Raw genomic sequence first — 15,023 nt, 5'->3', positions numbered from 1 at the left:
AGGGAGGGAATGGTCATTAGGGCCCAGAACCCAGCTCCCAAATCTCCCCTCTGCCGGGAGCCTTTTCTGCCGCTGACAAGCCCCTGACTCTGCAAGATGAGTGGCTAGAAATGCGGAAGCACGCAGAGGGGTCCTCCGTGTCAACTCCTCCCCTCCCCTCCCTCCCCTCCCTGACTCAGGGATTCCTCCTTCATCCCCTCCAAATGCCAACAGGGTGGGCCCTGCTCCCGCATCCAGTTCAGGATGCCTTTGCCTGCCCCAGGGGTCATGGAGGCTCAGGAACCTGGCATTGGACCCTGACCAGCAGGTCTTGGGACTTGCTGTCTACACAGGGCCACACCCAGAACCAGAGAGCAGGAGGCCATAATGCTGCCCATCCTCTCTCCACCTAACAGAGGGGGCCAGCAAGGGCCGGGACCCTCCGCACAGCCTGGCTCCCTGTTCTTCTCTTGGTCCTCTTCGGGGCCGCTTTCCAGAAGCCTTCGACTAAACCAATTCGGTTTCCAAACTAATGACAAAGTCCTGTCTCTCAACAGTCTAGCTTAGCATTGCCAGATAAAACACAGGGTGCCCCGTTAAATTTGAATTTCAGACAAAGGACAAAATTTGTTTTTGGTATAAGTCTGTCTCAATTTCAGATACGCAACAAATAATTTTTAGTTTAATTAAGTGTGTTCCACACAATTTGGGACACACAGTGCTTATTTTACATCTTATGATTGTAAATCGTACTTAATTGCTAAATCCAGCAGCCTAGCCTTGTTCCTTCATTGCTCCTAGGTGGCCCTCCCCCTGAGAGGGTCAGGCATGTGGTGCCCCCACCAAGCCCCCAGAAGGCCTGCCTCCCAGCTCCCCTAACTCCTCCTGCACCTGGATGCAGGGTCCCTTCCCCACAATCCCAGTTCAGGGACAATCCCCATCCTGTTGAAGGCTGACCCTGGGGCAGGGGAGGGGGCGTTTCCCAGGGATTCCCCCAACTCCTGGCCACCCTCCAAGTTCCTAGAGAGCAAACCTGAAGGCAGAGTGGGCCAAGAATTGGGTGGGGATCCAAGCTCTAAAGTTGTTCCCTCAGCCACCCAGGGAGGGTGGGGTAGGGAAGCAGAGGAGGTCTCCCAGCAGGGAGGAGGTGGGGAGAGAAGCTGGAGGGGAAAGAGGGGAAGGGAGAGGGGAGAGGAGAAGAGAGAAGAGGAGAGGAGGAGAGAGGAGAGGAGGGGAGAGGAGAGGAGTGGAGGGCCGCTGAGCCGGGGAGGAGGGAAAGGGGCGGGTCCCCAGGCTGGGAGGGGAGGGTCCCTGGGCTGGGAGGGGTGCTGCTGCCACAGGCGCATGCTCAGCTGCTCAGCTGTCCCTGCAATGCGGCGCCTCGTCCTCTATTAACCCAGTTCCACGGATTCTGCCGACCAGGCACTCATTATCCCCCTGAGCAGGGGTCTTTTTCTGTCTGTGGATTGTGCGGGAGCCACAAGAAAGCTGCAGTACCGGCTGTAGCAGGAAAGCCCGGGAGGCAGCCCCCGACCCACTGCACAAAGGGGTCCCAGGCAGGCAGGGTTCGGCTGGGGAAGCGGGGGCGTGCAGGCTTCCCTGCGGTGCAGGCTCACCCCCAGCCCCAGTGACCACAGAGACCTCAAGATGGTCCCTGTCCATCACACCTTTGGGCAAGGAGTGTCCTCCCAAGACAGAAGGGTCCCTGGGGAGACCAGGTGCCCCAGAAAGGGAGCTGGGGTGAGCTGCACGGGCCTGCAGGCAGGAAGAGGACAGTGGTGACACTCATCTCCTCTCTGCGGGGTGAGCTTGGGGCCTGGGAGGTGAGCCCCACTTGTGAGGTCAGCCCCACCTGGGAGCCCCACGCTGGCCCAACCCTCGGTCTGCCCCAGCTGGGTGAAATCTAGAGTCCTCCACACCCAGGCTCTGCTAACCACCAGCCAGGGGACCCTGTCCACCTTTCAGCTTCTGTGGGACTCAGCTCTCCCCTCCGTGTGAGAGGGGAGCCCACGCTGAGCTCAGAGGGTAGGAGGACGCGAGATAGCGTTGATGATGCCAGGCACGCAGGAGCTCCACCCTGAGCTGAAGGGCCATTCCAGGACAGGGACCCTGCACCAGGCTCTCTGCAGCATGGGCCACTATCGAGGGTCACCCCACTGCACTGCTTCCTGAGCGCACTCCCCTCCACACAGGGCATCCAACAAGGCACAACAAAACTGCCCCCAGAAGAACAGCCGTTCAGTGTCGACAATGAGCAGCAGGGGCTGGGCAAGTGGGCAGGGGATGGGGGCGCAGGGGGCAGATAACAAGAAGACATGTTTTAAGACTTGTGTGCCTGATGATCTCTTTACCCCCAGTCAATTAATTTTCCTCTAACGGCTTTTGTTAACAGTAGTTTAATAATCTCTCGTTATTCAGTACATTCACCAACTTTGAAAGTCTCACAATCCTCTATTTAATTAAGTATTAAATATTAAAACATCGAACTGTTACAGCTTTAGCACCAGCTGGTGCAGTTCTGCAGTGTCCGCGTGGCCAAGTATTTCGGTAACTGGGGGCCTGAGTGTTTCTGGAGTGGCGTCCTCCTTCCTGGAGCTGCGTGCTACCAGCCGCTTCTCATCACCAGGAGCCTTGAAGGACCAAGGCTGCTCCGCTCGGGCCTGGACATGAGCGGGTGTGGGGACACAGCCCTCCTAGTGACTCTCAAGGAGTGAGTGAGGCCCCTCCACTGGCGCTAGACCCAAATCAGGGGTAAAATGCAGCCAAGGAGGCTGTTGTAGCCTCCCCCACAAGGCCCAAGGGCCCAACATCCTTCTCCCCACCCAACCCTTACTCTCTGGGTCCCCTCTCCATCCCCCACCTCCCTGAATAGCAGTGGGGAAGGCCATTTCGGGGAAGCCCCTGCCCCACCTCGATGGGAAGGAGAAAGCCAGACACCCAGGCAGAGCCTGGGCCTAGTCCTGGGTGAGGAGGGGTGTTATGCTCTCCCATGTTTTCACAGGCTCTGGGCTGACAGCCAGGAGGCCATCAGATGAACCAGCTGCATCTGCCCTCAAGGAGCACGTGGTCAGTTGAGAACTAGCCAGGGGCACCTGCCATGGGGCCTGGGGAGTTCCAGGCCGGCTGCCGGCGGGAGGATCCAGGACAGCTTCCTGGAGGAGGGGGCCCTGGGGCCTGCAGGTTGGGTGGGCCAGACGACACCAGAAAGCTACTGGGTATTCACGAGGGGTCCTCCGCAGCAGGACGCACAGGGTCTGGCCAGGAAGGGAGGCAGCAATGTGGAGAGGGATGGTCTCGGAGCCTTGCAACGTCCCTGTGAGGTAGACACTTTACAGCTGGGGAAACTGAGGTCTAGGATGACTGAGTAACCTGGCCACGGTCAGACAGCTGGGCAGTCAGGGTTGAAGAGGGGCATTTACCTGGAGGTGCGTGTCCCACAGTGAAGCTCTGGGGCTCCATCTAAGACCTCATCCCTCACCTCCCCGATTCCTCCTCAGCTAGGAAAGCCCAAAAGGCCTGGGAGGGTTGGGGAACCTCAGGTCCCTGCATGGGGAAGGCGGCCCAGGGCAGCAGAGGTCACAGGACAGAGTCCTCAGACTGAGGTGGGTGGTGAGCGCGGGATTCTGCCTGCGAAGGGGGCCAGGAGGAAGTGCCAAGTGTCCTTCCCCTACAGTCTCAGCAGACCATCCAGTGCCATCACCGCCCACCCCAAGAGGCAGCCTGGGGGCAGGAGAGGGGACACCAAGGCAACACCCACAGCATCTGGGCAAGGCCAGCTCTGTCTGGGTCATTTTCTGGAGCCCCAGATTTCAACTCCAAGGGGATGAGTTTCCCTCAAAGCTGGGGCGGTGGGGCCAACTCCCTTATCAAGAGTTCTGAGGCTCCGCGGTGATCTAGGCTATGTGGCTACAGCGGGGCCCCTGGGGTGTGACCTGCACACCTCAGGGATGCTACCCGGGAGCGGGACCAAGCACCAAGGGCAGACAACCCAATTGTGCAGGGACTGTGTGACCCAAAGGTTCCATTCTGAGGCAACCTCTGAACCAGTAGAAACACAAACACAGGCTGCATGAGAGACAGTATCAAGGAATTACTGCCCGTTTTTCAGAATGATAAAGCTCCTGTGGCTGTTTTTGGAACCTTTTTTCTGCTAGGGATGCATACTGAGATATTTATGCACTGAATGGTAAACGTCCCAGGATCTAGGGCCCAGATGGAACAAGACTGGCTAAGAATTGATAACTGTTGAAGCTGGGTTCGTTCTATCATTTTCTCTGTGTTTGGGAATGTTTGAAATTTTCCACCATAAAAAGTTAAACAGGAAAAAAATGCCCAAGAATATGGCAGGGTGAGGCTGTGCAGTCCTGGGTGGAGCCTGCCCTCTGGAGCCGCACATGGCTGGGCATCCCTGCCCCTGCCCAGAGAGGCATCCTGCGGGAAGGTCACAGCAGGGAGCTGGCTGCTGAGAATGCCAGGCAGTCCCCCCGGCTGGCTACCCCTTCCTCCCACCACCCCACCCAGCTTGCATTGAATGAGGAAACAGGCCAGGCATGCAGCATGAGAGGCGCAAGCACCTGGGAGCGAGGCCTGTGATGAGGCGCAGGGCGTTCATGGCAACACAAAGCAGCTCAGCTCTGCGGTCTGTGTGGTCAGCAGGGTCTCCAGGGCGCAGCCATCCTCTCACTCAGATTCCTGCTACCCTAAATCCTTCTGACTCATAGAGCACTTTGAGAATATAAATAGGGGGTGTGAGGTTAATTAGAGGAGCTATGTAATTCCACAGAATCATACTCGGGTGGTTTTCTGCTTGACCCTAACAAACTCCTACTCATCCTTCAACGCCCATGCAACACAACTTTTGGAGTGACTTGCTCCGACCCCTCAGGACTGCCTCTCCAGGGCCCCACCCAGCACACAGTGTCGTCACTGCTGGTTTCAGGCTGTATCTGCTCATCTTCGTGTCCTCAGTGTAAACCTGTTAGATGAGTGAGAGTCTATGCCTAGGGCGTGTCTAAAGGGGTTCCTCTCTCCTCCTAAGGTCTCACACAATTGAGGAATGAAGCAGAATGTGCAGAGTGGCCAGGAAGCCCTGGGTCTGACATGCCCCATGGTCCCTGGCCGAGGAGAAGCAGGCAGGGACAAAGTGATCCCAAAGGAGACGCTGGCAGCACAGTGCTGCCCTGCATGGGCCCACGGGTGTGGGCCCGGCATCCAGGAGGGAGGGAAGGCCCCACGGGACTCAATCTGTGGAGAGAGGGCCCACACTGCACACATGTGTCACCAGGCCACAGGGCACGAGGTGGTGCTGCCTCACATGTATGGCCCTGGGAAGTGCATATCAGGGCTGCAGGTCTAGGTAGACAAGGCTTTGGAGGTCCCTGATAAGGAAGGGCCCAAGGTGGGTGGGGGTGGCTGCTGACCTTCAGGGACAGATGGAAAAGCAGGAGGGAGACAGCCAGCTATGGGTTCTGGTTTCCCAGGCTAATACATTTGCACAGGCTTTTAAAACACCAAGTTGACCGGCAAGCAACATTTTTGCCAAACTGAATTCACTGACACGTGTCATGGAGCTCCTCCCGAGTGTGGGGTCTCAGTGGGTCTGCCAGCGTCATCAGCAATTAACTAGAGCCAGAAAAGTAGCAGCCTTTGTTCAACAGAACATCGCACGGCAGTGGGAAGGGATCCATCCCACGGACACACCCCAGAACATCACCCGAGCACAAGGCAGGTCGCAGTGGCAGCACAACTCCACTTTCAGGCTCAGACACAAGCGGGTGAAACGCCCATGTGGCAAAACAACAGAGAAACGAGGCAGGGATGAGCATAAAATCAGGAGAGGGATGAGGGAGAGGGGGTGCCTGGGAGGCTCCAATGTGAGGTGTTTGAGGTTCCTGCTCTTCCTGGCTTAGGGATCCACCTTTGTGCTGGGTGATACTCCCCCCACCCCTCCAGAACACTTCACACTAGTGCCTCCGCCAGTGCCAGCCACAGAACGTCAGGGAACACAGAAGCCTCCTGGGCTCCGTGCAGGGCACACAGCAAGCACACGGGAGGCGCCGGCTTTAACATGATTGCTGTTCTGTCATCGCAGGGTGGCCGTGGGACCTGTGCCATGCCTGGCATCTCAGTTTCAAGCCTGCTAGAGAAAGGCTGCACTGGGCAGTGCCAGGACTGAGGGTCCAGCGGGGCCACCAGACACGTGTGGGTCTTCATCCATGATGGGGCAGTCACACGACATATGAGCTGCTCCCTGAGGCCAGGAGAACAGCAGGCGGTGGCCCACACTCGATCATCCCCATGCCTGGGCTCAAGCCAGCAGCAGTCCCTGGGTGGTCATGGGGAAAATGTGGCCACCGCAGATGACCACACTGACCCACGACTCCCAGCAGCACAGGTTTGGAGGACAGCAGAGGCAGCTCAGATCCTGTGGTTGTGGAATGGCCGCCCATTCAGGGTCTGTGCACTCAGCAGACACCCCAGGACCCTGGCCAGGCCTCTCGGCATCAGCAGCTTCCTGCCCTCTGCTCCCGGCGACATCTGCCCCCCAGAACCCCAATCACCCTTGGTCTCACCCATAATGACACACTCAGGCTGGTGTCCCCTCTTGCCTCAACCACATGGCTCAGTACCTGGAGGCTTCCTGGACATTCCTCCTGAGTCTGGACTGAAATCCTGGCTACAGAGGTCACTCCCTCCTCCTCCCACCTGCTTGTCCAAACACTGCGGAGCCCATCGAAGCTGACTCTTGGAGCAAGTGGCCTTCACCTCCACCCACTGCTCTCCCAGCCAGGGGCCACTTCCAGGACCCCCACCTCCCTCACTCCAGGCCCCTGGGTTCCCTGACGCATCTTCCCAAGCAGGACCTGGGAGGACCTCTCATTCCCCCAGCTCAGCTTGGGCTGGTCCCAGCCTAACTGCCGGAGGGCCAGAGAGTCCCATTCCAGAGGCTCCATCATGTTCCACACATGCACCTACACATGCATGTGTGCATAGACACGTGTGAACATGCGTAGGTATGCTCACGCACACACAGACCTCCTCTCCGTGGCGCCCTGTGACAGGCAGGGAGTGTCCAGGCCTCAGGGATGTCTCTCAGAGACCCACAGGAACTGGCCACAGGCACAACTGAGCACCGCCCACTTACGACCAGTTCTGTGTCTTGATCAAGAAAAAACAAGCTGACTGCCCTAGGTCCTGGAACACAGCCTGGCCCACCCACCCCACCACAGGCTGGGCCCCAGGGGGCCAAGAGAGCTGACCAGCAGGTGGAGGCACAGGGCAGAAGGGAAACCCAGGCCCCCACAATGTGTGGGGAATGGTTGGGAGCGCATGCCTCTGGACCTGCCCCAGCCCACTCCTCAGTGTCCCTGCTGAACCTTCTGCAGTGTCACCCTCCCATGGCCCCTCGTGGGCTGGGACACCCACAGGGGGACTGACCCAGCCCTGGGCACCTCCAAGCCCCGGGCACCCCCAAGCCCCTTCATGGCTCAGTGACAAGGAGGCAGACAAGGGCTGGGACAGGAGCAGGTCCTACTGCAGCCTAAAGGACCTCCCCACAACCTGGTGTCAGAGAATGCTCCCAAGAAGGGGAAACACTGATGGCCTAGTACACAGCAGTCACTCAAACAACGCCGACACATCGCTCCACAAATCGCACATGCCCGCCCCCACAGGTGGCTGGATCACTGTAAACTGCAGGCCACAGACAGTAGGCAGCTCTCCCACCAACCCAGAGGAGGCCCGTCTCTGCCCACATTAGGCCCTCAGCATCTGGCAGCCTGGCCAGATGGGTCAGGGCCTCTCCAGCTCCCAATTAGCTCAGATTTGTGCCTGGATGCTAATCAAGGCTGCTGGCAGTGCCCTGGGAGGGGAGGGGCTGAGAGCAGCAGACAGGGGCTTCACTTGGCTCCCTCTACCAGGGCATCATCCGGCCGGTCCCTCCTCCATGGACCTGCACCATACAGGGCAGTGACATGGGGCTGCCACCTCAGTGAGGCAGTCCACCCACCCCGCACCCACCTCCACAGCCTCACCTGGCGCTCTGGCACACCCCACCTTGGGGCTCCAGCAGGACCCCTGCGCTAGTCCCTCCCCATCGCCTCCTCAGATCTGTGCTCCAACCACAACAGCTGCCCCAGGATGCCTCTGCCCATCACCATCAGATTTGCTGTGTGCTGACTTTGGGTGTTGTTTGTCCTTGACCTGCCCCACGGGACAAGGACAGCACAAGGGCAGGGAGACCCCGTGAGGGCAGGAGCCTGTCTGCTCCATCACCATCTGCAGCGCCCAGAGCTGACCATGGCCAGCAGGGCTCGGGAGGCATATTCACACGCCGAGGGCCACCTGGGGCCAGCACCACTCGAGGCCCTTCCTCGCACACACCCCGCGTGTCTGAGAAGCCCTCCCAGGGCAGGCGGGAGTGCCCTGCCACTGTGTATAAGACTTGGGCTCTGTTAGTTAAGAAACTGCCGGGTCACCTCCCAGTTGGCCATGACGCCAGGACTCTGCTGTCAGAAAGCAGATGGCCAACCGCAGCACTGCCTGGTCACCCGAAACTTTGTCACTGAGCTCTCATTCGGCCCACGGCTCTCAGGGCAGATGACATCACCCAACCACCATGGCGGCCTGGCCACCTTGAACCTCTCCCCCTCCAGCTCTGGGGACAGAGACCCCAATACACTTGGGAAGGGGAGGTGAAGGGGGGCCCTGAGAACACCCTAACCAGAGCACAAAGGTGAATCCAGGGGTCTGAGGGTCCCTCAGCACCCCCACCAGCCCAGGCCCCACCAGGTCAGAGGTGCCCTCAAGTCCCCAACACTCCTGTGCCTCCCTGTGCCACAGCCTCCACTCCAGGAACCCACCGCATCTGTGCGTGGAGTCACAGGCCAGGTGGGCCAAGTGCTGGCCAAGCCCGGGAGGGACCTGCTGCCCAGTCCACAGGGCATGGCCTCCAAAGCCCCTGCCCCAGCCTGACAGCAGCTGCGCAGGACACTCCCCATGCCCTACCTCTGGCTGACAGCTTCTTGGTGTTGATGATCTTGGCTGCATACTCATGGCCGGTGCAGAGCTTGACACAGCGTCGGACCACAGAGAAAGCCCCCCTGGGGAGGAAAATGGGGGAGCGAGAGACAGAGACAGAGACAGACAAGGAGAAAGAGAGAGAGTGGATTAATCTCCCCATAAACACTCCCCATTAAGCATTCAGCCATCAGCCCGGCCTCGGGTAGATGGCTGTGAGTCAGAAACTGTGAGGAAGTGGGTGCTCCTCACAAGCCACTCTCAGCTGGCCCCACTCAACACCAGCAGAACAGAGGCCGGCTTCCCGATGGCTGGCAGAGCCCTAGCAGATGGCACGCCCTGGGGGGCTGTGCAGAGAAGGAAGATCAGTCAGGCCCTCGGGAGGGCGGCGGATGGGCCCCGTTCAGCTTCTGTGTGACCCACAAGCCTGTATCCTTGTGGGTTGGCTGGACCAAGAGTCTACGTCCACAGGTCTCTCAGCAGGCATCCTCAGGGGCTCTGTACCACATCCATGAGGCCCTGCTGAGTCCTCCCTAGAGGGAAATGAAGCTGGCCTTGTCTGGAAGGCCCAGCTCCAGAGGGCAGTTATATTGGGATTTGGTGCAGTCGGACATGGAGACTCAAGGAAAGTTTTGTAGGGAGGGAGAAACATCACATCGTTAAACTGCAAAGCTGGAGGAGAGGGTCCTGAGATCCTCCACTGTCCAGGTGTCATCGCAGAGGCCATGGAGGCCCAGGGTAGGGGCAAAGGGATATTCACGAACTGGCAGCCTGGGGGTAGGGAGAGGGGAGGAGGGATGGGGCACAGAGGGAGCTGACCAGCACCAACCATGGTCCAGAGCCCAAGAGACACATGGAAGGAATGCGGTTAAGGCTGCTGAGGCCATCGAGAAGAGGCCCTGAACGTACCCCACAAAGCCTGGCCTGCGGAGGAGCTCCTGCCCCAGCTTCAGGGCACCCTGAGGGAGTCAGTGCCACCCAATGGGAGCCACAGAGCCTATGAGGCAGGAGGGGAGGGGGCCAGTGCCCACCAGGAGGCACCGAAGAATCTGACTAGTCACCACCGTTGATTTAATTTGATTTCAGATTATTTTCTAAGAACAGCACATGTAAGGCAAGGGTCCTGGACAAGAAATGTCACATGAAGGGTCTGAGTCCAGACAGAAGGGCCAGCGGATGCTTTCAGGCTGGCGCTGGGAGAAAGGGGGGCTTGGAGGAAGCCCACCACCAGGCAGGCACCCACCAGTGCAAACCTGAGCATGCACGGCCCTCCCGTGTCTGCACCTGCAAAGTGCCCAGCCTCCCCTCCCAGACAGCTTCCTCGGCCTGGACAGCCTGAGAAACCCACACGGGAGTGCAGGCCAAGGACTCTGCGTGGTGGAAGAGGAGCATCTTACATATGAACACTGTTTTATCTACAGTCCTTCGTGGAGATAAATCTTTGTAAAAGAGTACTGTTCAATTCCTCAGAAAGATAAATAATTACACTAAATCTAATTGAACATTTTCTTAATGACTCAGGTCTTATGAGCAGTGATTGTGCTTGGGCGGCCGCTGAGCTGCATCTTAGCTTTTTAAAGTCAACCCGTGAACAGGGACAGGGGCTGCCTCAGGAGATGTGGGGGGGAGACGCGGCAGGGGCAGGCGTGGCGGGGGGAGATGACGCAGCGGGGGGAGACTCCGCGGGGGCGCTCACTGTTCACTCCGCATTCTCTTGCTCTGCTTGATTTTTTCACCATGTGCATCAGTTATGTTCTCAAAATGTTTTTAAAGAAAAATATAAAGAAAGGATTATTGTTTTTAACATATAACATTAACTTGGGAGATTGAGGTGAGGGCAAAGACCATGGGCTTTTTGCCTGGTCTGGCTTCAATCCCGGTTAGACAGGGTGACATAGCTCTCTGAGCCTCAGTTTCCCCATCCATATGACCAAGCAGAAGGGCTTTCTGGGGCCACTACTGTGTGGCTGTTTGCCAGACTTCTTGATCAGGAGAGGTGAGAGCTTCCAGAAACGAGTCCTGAGCTACCATCTGTCGCGCTCTGACCCCTAGAAGGCTCAGTGGCCTCAGTGGCCGCAGGGCTGACCTGGCAGGCCTCCACTGCGTGCTCTGGACCAGGCCCTGAAGGGAGCCGGGAGTCTGGGCCTCCCTGCACTGGGACCCGATCACACACTGCAGGGCTGACCCTCAGTGGGAAGTTCAACACACTGCACATCTATGCCAAGCTGATGATGCCCGTAAGGCACTGCTGTGGTGAGCCCATCCCGGGAGCCGGGAGGACACCCAAGTGCAGCTTCCCACCAGCACAGCAGCCTCCCAGCTGCTGGCCGGACTCAGGTACAGGAGCAAAGGGCGGCAAGCCACAGCTGTTCCCAGCACATGACATCCACGCACCATACCACCAAGAGTCTGGCAGCAGGTGGGTGGGTCTAGGGATTCCTCCAGTTGGTCCCTCTCCCCTCCCTGGGTCAGGCAGCCCCTTTCTCCTCTGCAGAAGGCTCCAGAGCCACCCCTGCACCATCGGCCTGGGTCAGAGCAGTCAGCAATCAGCGAAGGCGGGGCAGGGAACACAGGTAAGATTGCCAGAGCCAGGGGGCCAAGGCCAGGCAGCCCACAGAGGAAGGAGGAAGGCATGGCTGGGGGCCTTGGGATGAGTGTAGGATGGGAGCACCAGGCCGCACAGCTGCAGTGACATACGAGGTGGCAGGCACAGTGCCAGGCACCCGGCAGACACTCGCAGGAAGGGCCCGGGGTGCAGGGCCCGGGGGTGAGGAAGGCCCTGCTCTTGGACACAGGCCTGCAGGTGGGGTGGAGGGCACCCTCAAGAAGAGAGGACAGGGTCCCCTTTCCCAGGGACTCGGATGCCCCCAGAGGGAGAAGGTGGCCAGCTGGGGGAAGAGCAGGAGGGCCGGCTCCCAAAGACACCACTGCCCCCTCCGCCCTGCTCCTGGGCTCTGCCTCTCCCACGCCTTCTGTCCCCCACCGCAGCCCCAGACCTTCTCTGAGCCCCAGTGTCATCGCCGTACCCAATCTCTCCCTCTCCTCTCTCCTCTGGGGGACTTAAGGAATGCATGCTTAAGTCTCCCACCCCAGTCATTTGCCTGCTTCACCCACCACTTCCCCTAAAGAGCACCCTGAAAGGGGCTCCTCCCCATAATGGCTGTCCACCCGCACCCATCCTGCCATCTCCCCAGGGGACTTGGGCTGGCAGCTGCAGATCCACCTCTGCCTCCTCCCCTTCCTGGTGGTTCTGCCACTTGCCAGACAGCAATCTGTCACAGGAAGCCCCTTTGGAAGTGTCAGCCCTCTTGAGAAGCGGCCACAAACACATTTAGCATGAGCCATGCAGGCCACGGCTGGGGCCCCAACATCTCTGGCTTTCCCCAGAGCAAAGAAGCCAGCACCATCAACATCCTCCCTTGCAACCCAGTGCTTGCCCGCCAGAGTTTATAAACATTGAGAGACAACACTGACAAAGAGCCTAGATCTGCATCGTAAGCCTGTCCCTGCTGCCAAGGGCAAACTCCTATGTGTCCTTCAAGATCCAATGCAAACAGCTGCCCCCTTTCCCAGCTCTCACAGAAAGTCAGCTTGGTCTTTAGATATTGCACCTCTCATGTTCCTTAGGTTAGTTTACTTAATTATTTACCTGTTCACTTTTGCCACTCCCCCTTCCAGTGGCTCTCTATGGGCAGAGTGCCCTATACTCTGGACCTAGGTATCAGGCACAGTGCCTAGCCTGTGATATAGGAGCAAGAACTGACCTGCAAGCAATACAGTGGGCTGTGGAGCGTGGAGCTGCTGGGCCTCAGGGCTTGTCCAGCCCAGCAGTACAGGAAGAGCGGCCCCTAGAGTGTCCCAGCAGGAGGGGAGACCCACCAAGGTTTCCGGGAACTGTGGGTAGATGGGTCTGTGCTACAATGAGGCCATAAGGCTCTGGTCAGAGCCAGGGGGTACCCCAAGTAAATAAGGCCTGGAGCTTAGGCTCCCCACCTCCCCACCAGCGCACACACAGGCTCGAAACCCTGTCTTCTTGTTCGGAAGCACGGGTGGGCCTAGCAGGTGGCAGCATGGTCCTCAGGCTCAGCAAAGAATGCCTTGGATGGCACTGCAGGTGCACAGACTGACCGCATGCCTGCCCCTGGGGTGTGGCCCGCCCCAGGCAGCTGCAAGGGCACAGTGGGTTGGGGCAAAGGCAGGAAGTAGCTGGAAGAGGTGCTCCTATGGGATCCCAGGTCGATGTTCCTGTGGGCTGCGAACTGCATCTGAACATCAAGGTTGCCTGCATGATGGCCTGCGTGGGACGAATGCTACTGAGCCAGGCTGAAAGCAATTTTGAATAACCTGTTCAGATCATGAGGCCCCCGGGCACCTAGCATATTACGGTGCTTTTAAAATCAAATAAAGCTAATCAAAACAAGAAAACACTCTTTGAGTCCTTGCTTTGTGGAAGGCTCTGAACGCTATCTCATTTACAGTGGGATCAAGAGTACCAGGGTAACCTGTCCTGAAAGAGAAGGGGAAGAATGGTGAGAATGGAGCCCCAGAACTACGTGGCCTGTTTCTATGACTGCACCTGCTCGGGCACCTCCTTTATTGCAGGGGGCTCAGCCTCCTCGCGTGATAATGGGGTGAAGGCCACCTGCGAGGAGAGGTGCTGAGTGTAGCTGCCCTGACTGCAGCCACCCAGGGCAGTTGTTGTTTCACGGGCATCCTGTGGGCTCCCGGGGCTTCACGGGCAGAGGCGGCAGGAAGCGTCATTGTCTGCAGGATGCCCCATCCGCCTCTGTCTCCTCCTCACATCCAGTCTATGGCTTCTCTGGCTCCACAACAGACTGCTGGTCCAGGCCCTGGCTTTCCCAACTCTGAGCTGTCCCCCCACCCCCATGCCTGCCTCTTCCCTCCAGTCCCCACTTGAAACCAGCCACCTGTTGCTGACTATCCATGGCTCCCACCAACCCCCACGGAGCTCCCCACTGCAGGTGGCTCTGTGACCTGCCCTGCTTTCCACTAGGAGCTGGTTGCACTGCGGCCCTCCCCAGCTTCCCACACCTCTCCCCGGCGAGCTGGGAGGAGGTGTGTCCCTGAGCAGCATGGCTGGAGTTCATGTGAGGGCCCAGAGAGCAGGAATATGCTGGGTCTCACTCGCCTTGCCCCCAGCAGGACCACACAACAGCCCCTCTAGGGCCCTCTCATGCCTCACCTTCACTGGTGAAGAGTGGGGGTTACCATGATTACCGGCTTTTGGGGTGCCAGTTAAGACACTTGGTAATGACACCAGGGAGGGAAGGTTGGACCCTGGGTCCCCACCACCCATCCCGTGTGGTCACGCAGACCTTGCTCAGGCGCCCTCCCCAGCCACCTCACAAGGGCTGGTGACTTCCATCAGTAATATAGCAGTGATTGTCCCCCTACACAGAATGAGGTGACACATGTACCAGCCACAACACAGTATCCGGCATCCAGAAAGAGCTGGCAGTGTGATTCTGCTGTCAGGATGGCATGGGCGGGGACCCGGGCTCTCGGGGCTGCCTCGTGCATGTGATCCCCACGACAGGCTGCTGAGCTCCTGCAGGGCAGCGCTGGGCCACACAGGATCAAAGCGGCCTCTGCATTAGCCCACTCAACACTTGGATTCTGTTCCCTTAGAGGAAATTTCGGAGGCAGCAGCTTCTCTCCCTGTTCCTCTCTCTGCCTCCCGCAGCCCATGTCCACAGCGTCCAGTTTCCTCCCCGAGCACTGGGGCCTGTGCCACCCGAGCCAGGGCTGCCTGCCTCAACCCTGAGCCTCGCAGGTTGGCTGCAGTTCACAGGCGTGTGCACACACACGCGTGCACTCTCCTCATTCAGACGTTGCAGAATGGGCTGGAAATGCCTCTCGGATTCCCAACAACAGTGACAGCCAAGGGCCATGGGACCCCTTTGATGTACAGCACGGCCACACGCAATCCCAGGAAGTTCTTAAATTTTAGAATTTTAGAAAGAAGCTACGGAGCCTTGAGTAAAAGCAAAAGATCCAAGTCTGGC

General features: G+C 58.5%; 2 protein-coding genes across 42 annotated transcripts in view; one reads left to right on the top strand and one right to left on the bottom strand.

Annotated features, from left to right (window-relative positions):
• OGDH (oxoglutarate dehydrogenase) overlaps positions 1-15,023 on the top strand; it is a 474,703-nt gene that overhangs the window by 47,056 nt on the left and 412,624 nt on the right. The gene's annotated exons all lie outside the window — the stretch shown is intronic.
• Positions 1-15,023, bottom strand: part of CAMK2B (calcium/calmodulin dependent protein kinase II beta) — a 109,754-nt gene that overhangs the window by 58,767 nt on the left and 35,964 nt on the right. For all 41 annotated transcript variants that reach the window (XM_077996885.1, XM_028845824.2, XM_077996880.1 and 38 more), the window contains one exon: positions 8,986-9,080. Coding sequence is in view for 28 of the 41 variants with exons in the window: in XM_015133620.3 (XP_014989106.3) it covers positions 8,986-9,080 (95 nt within the window). In the remaining 13 variants the exon portion in view is untranslated. The remainder of the gene's footprint in view (positions 1-8,985; positions 9,081-15,023) is intronic.

This window comes from Macaca mulatta, chromosome 3 (assembly GCF_049350105.2).
Source record: "Macaca mulatta isolate MMU2019108-1 chromosome 3, T2T-MMU8v2.0, whole genome shotgun sequence".
NCBI lineage: Eukaryota > Metazoa > Chordata > Mammalia > Primates > Cercopithecidae > Macaca > Macaca mulatta.
Note: the sequence above shows the minus strand (reverse complement) of the source record. Positions and strands in the feature narration are given on the sequence as shown.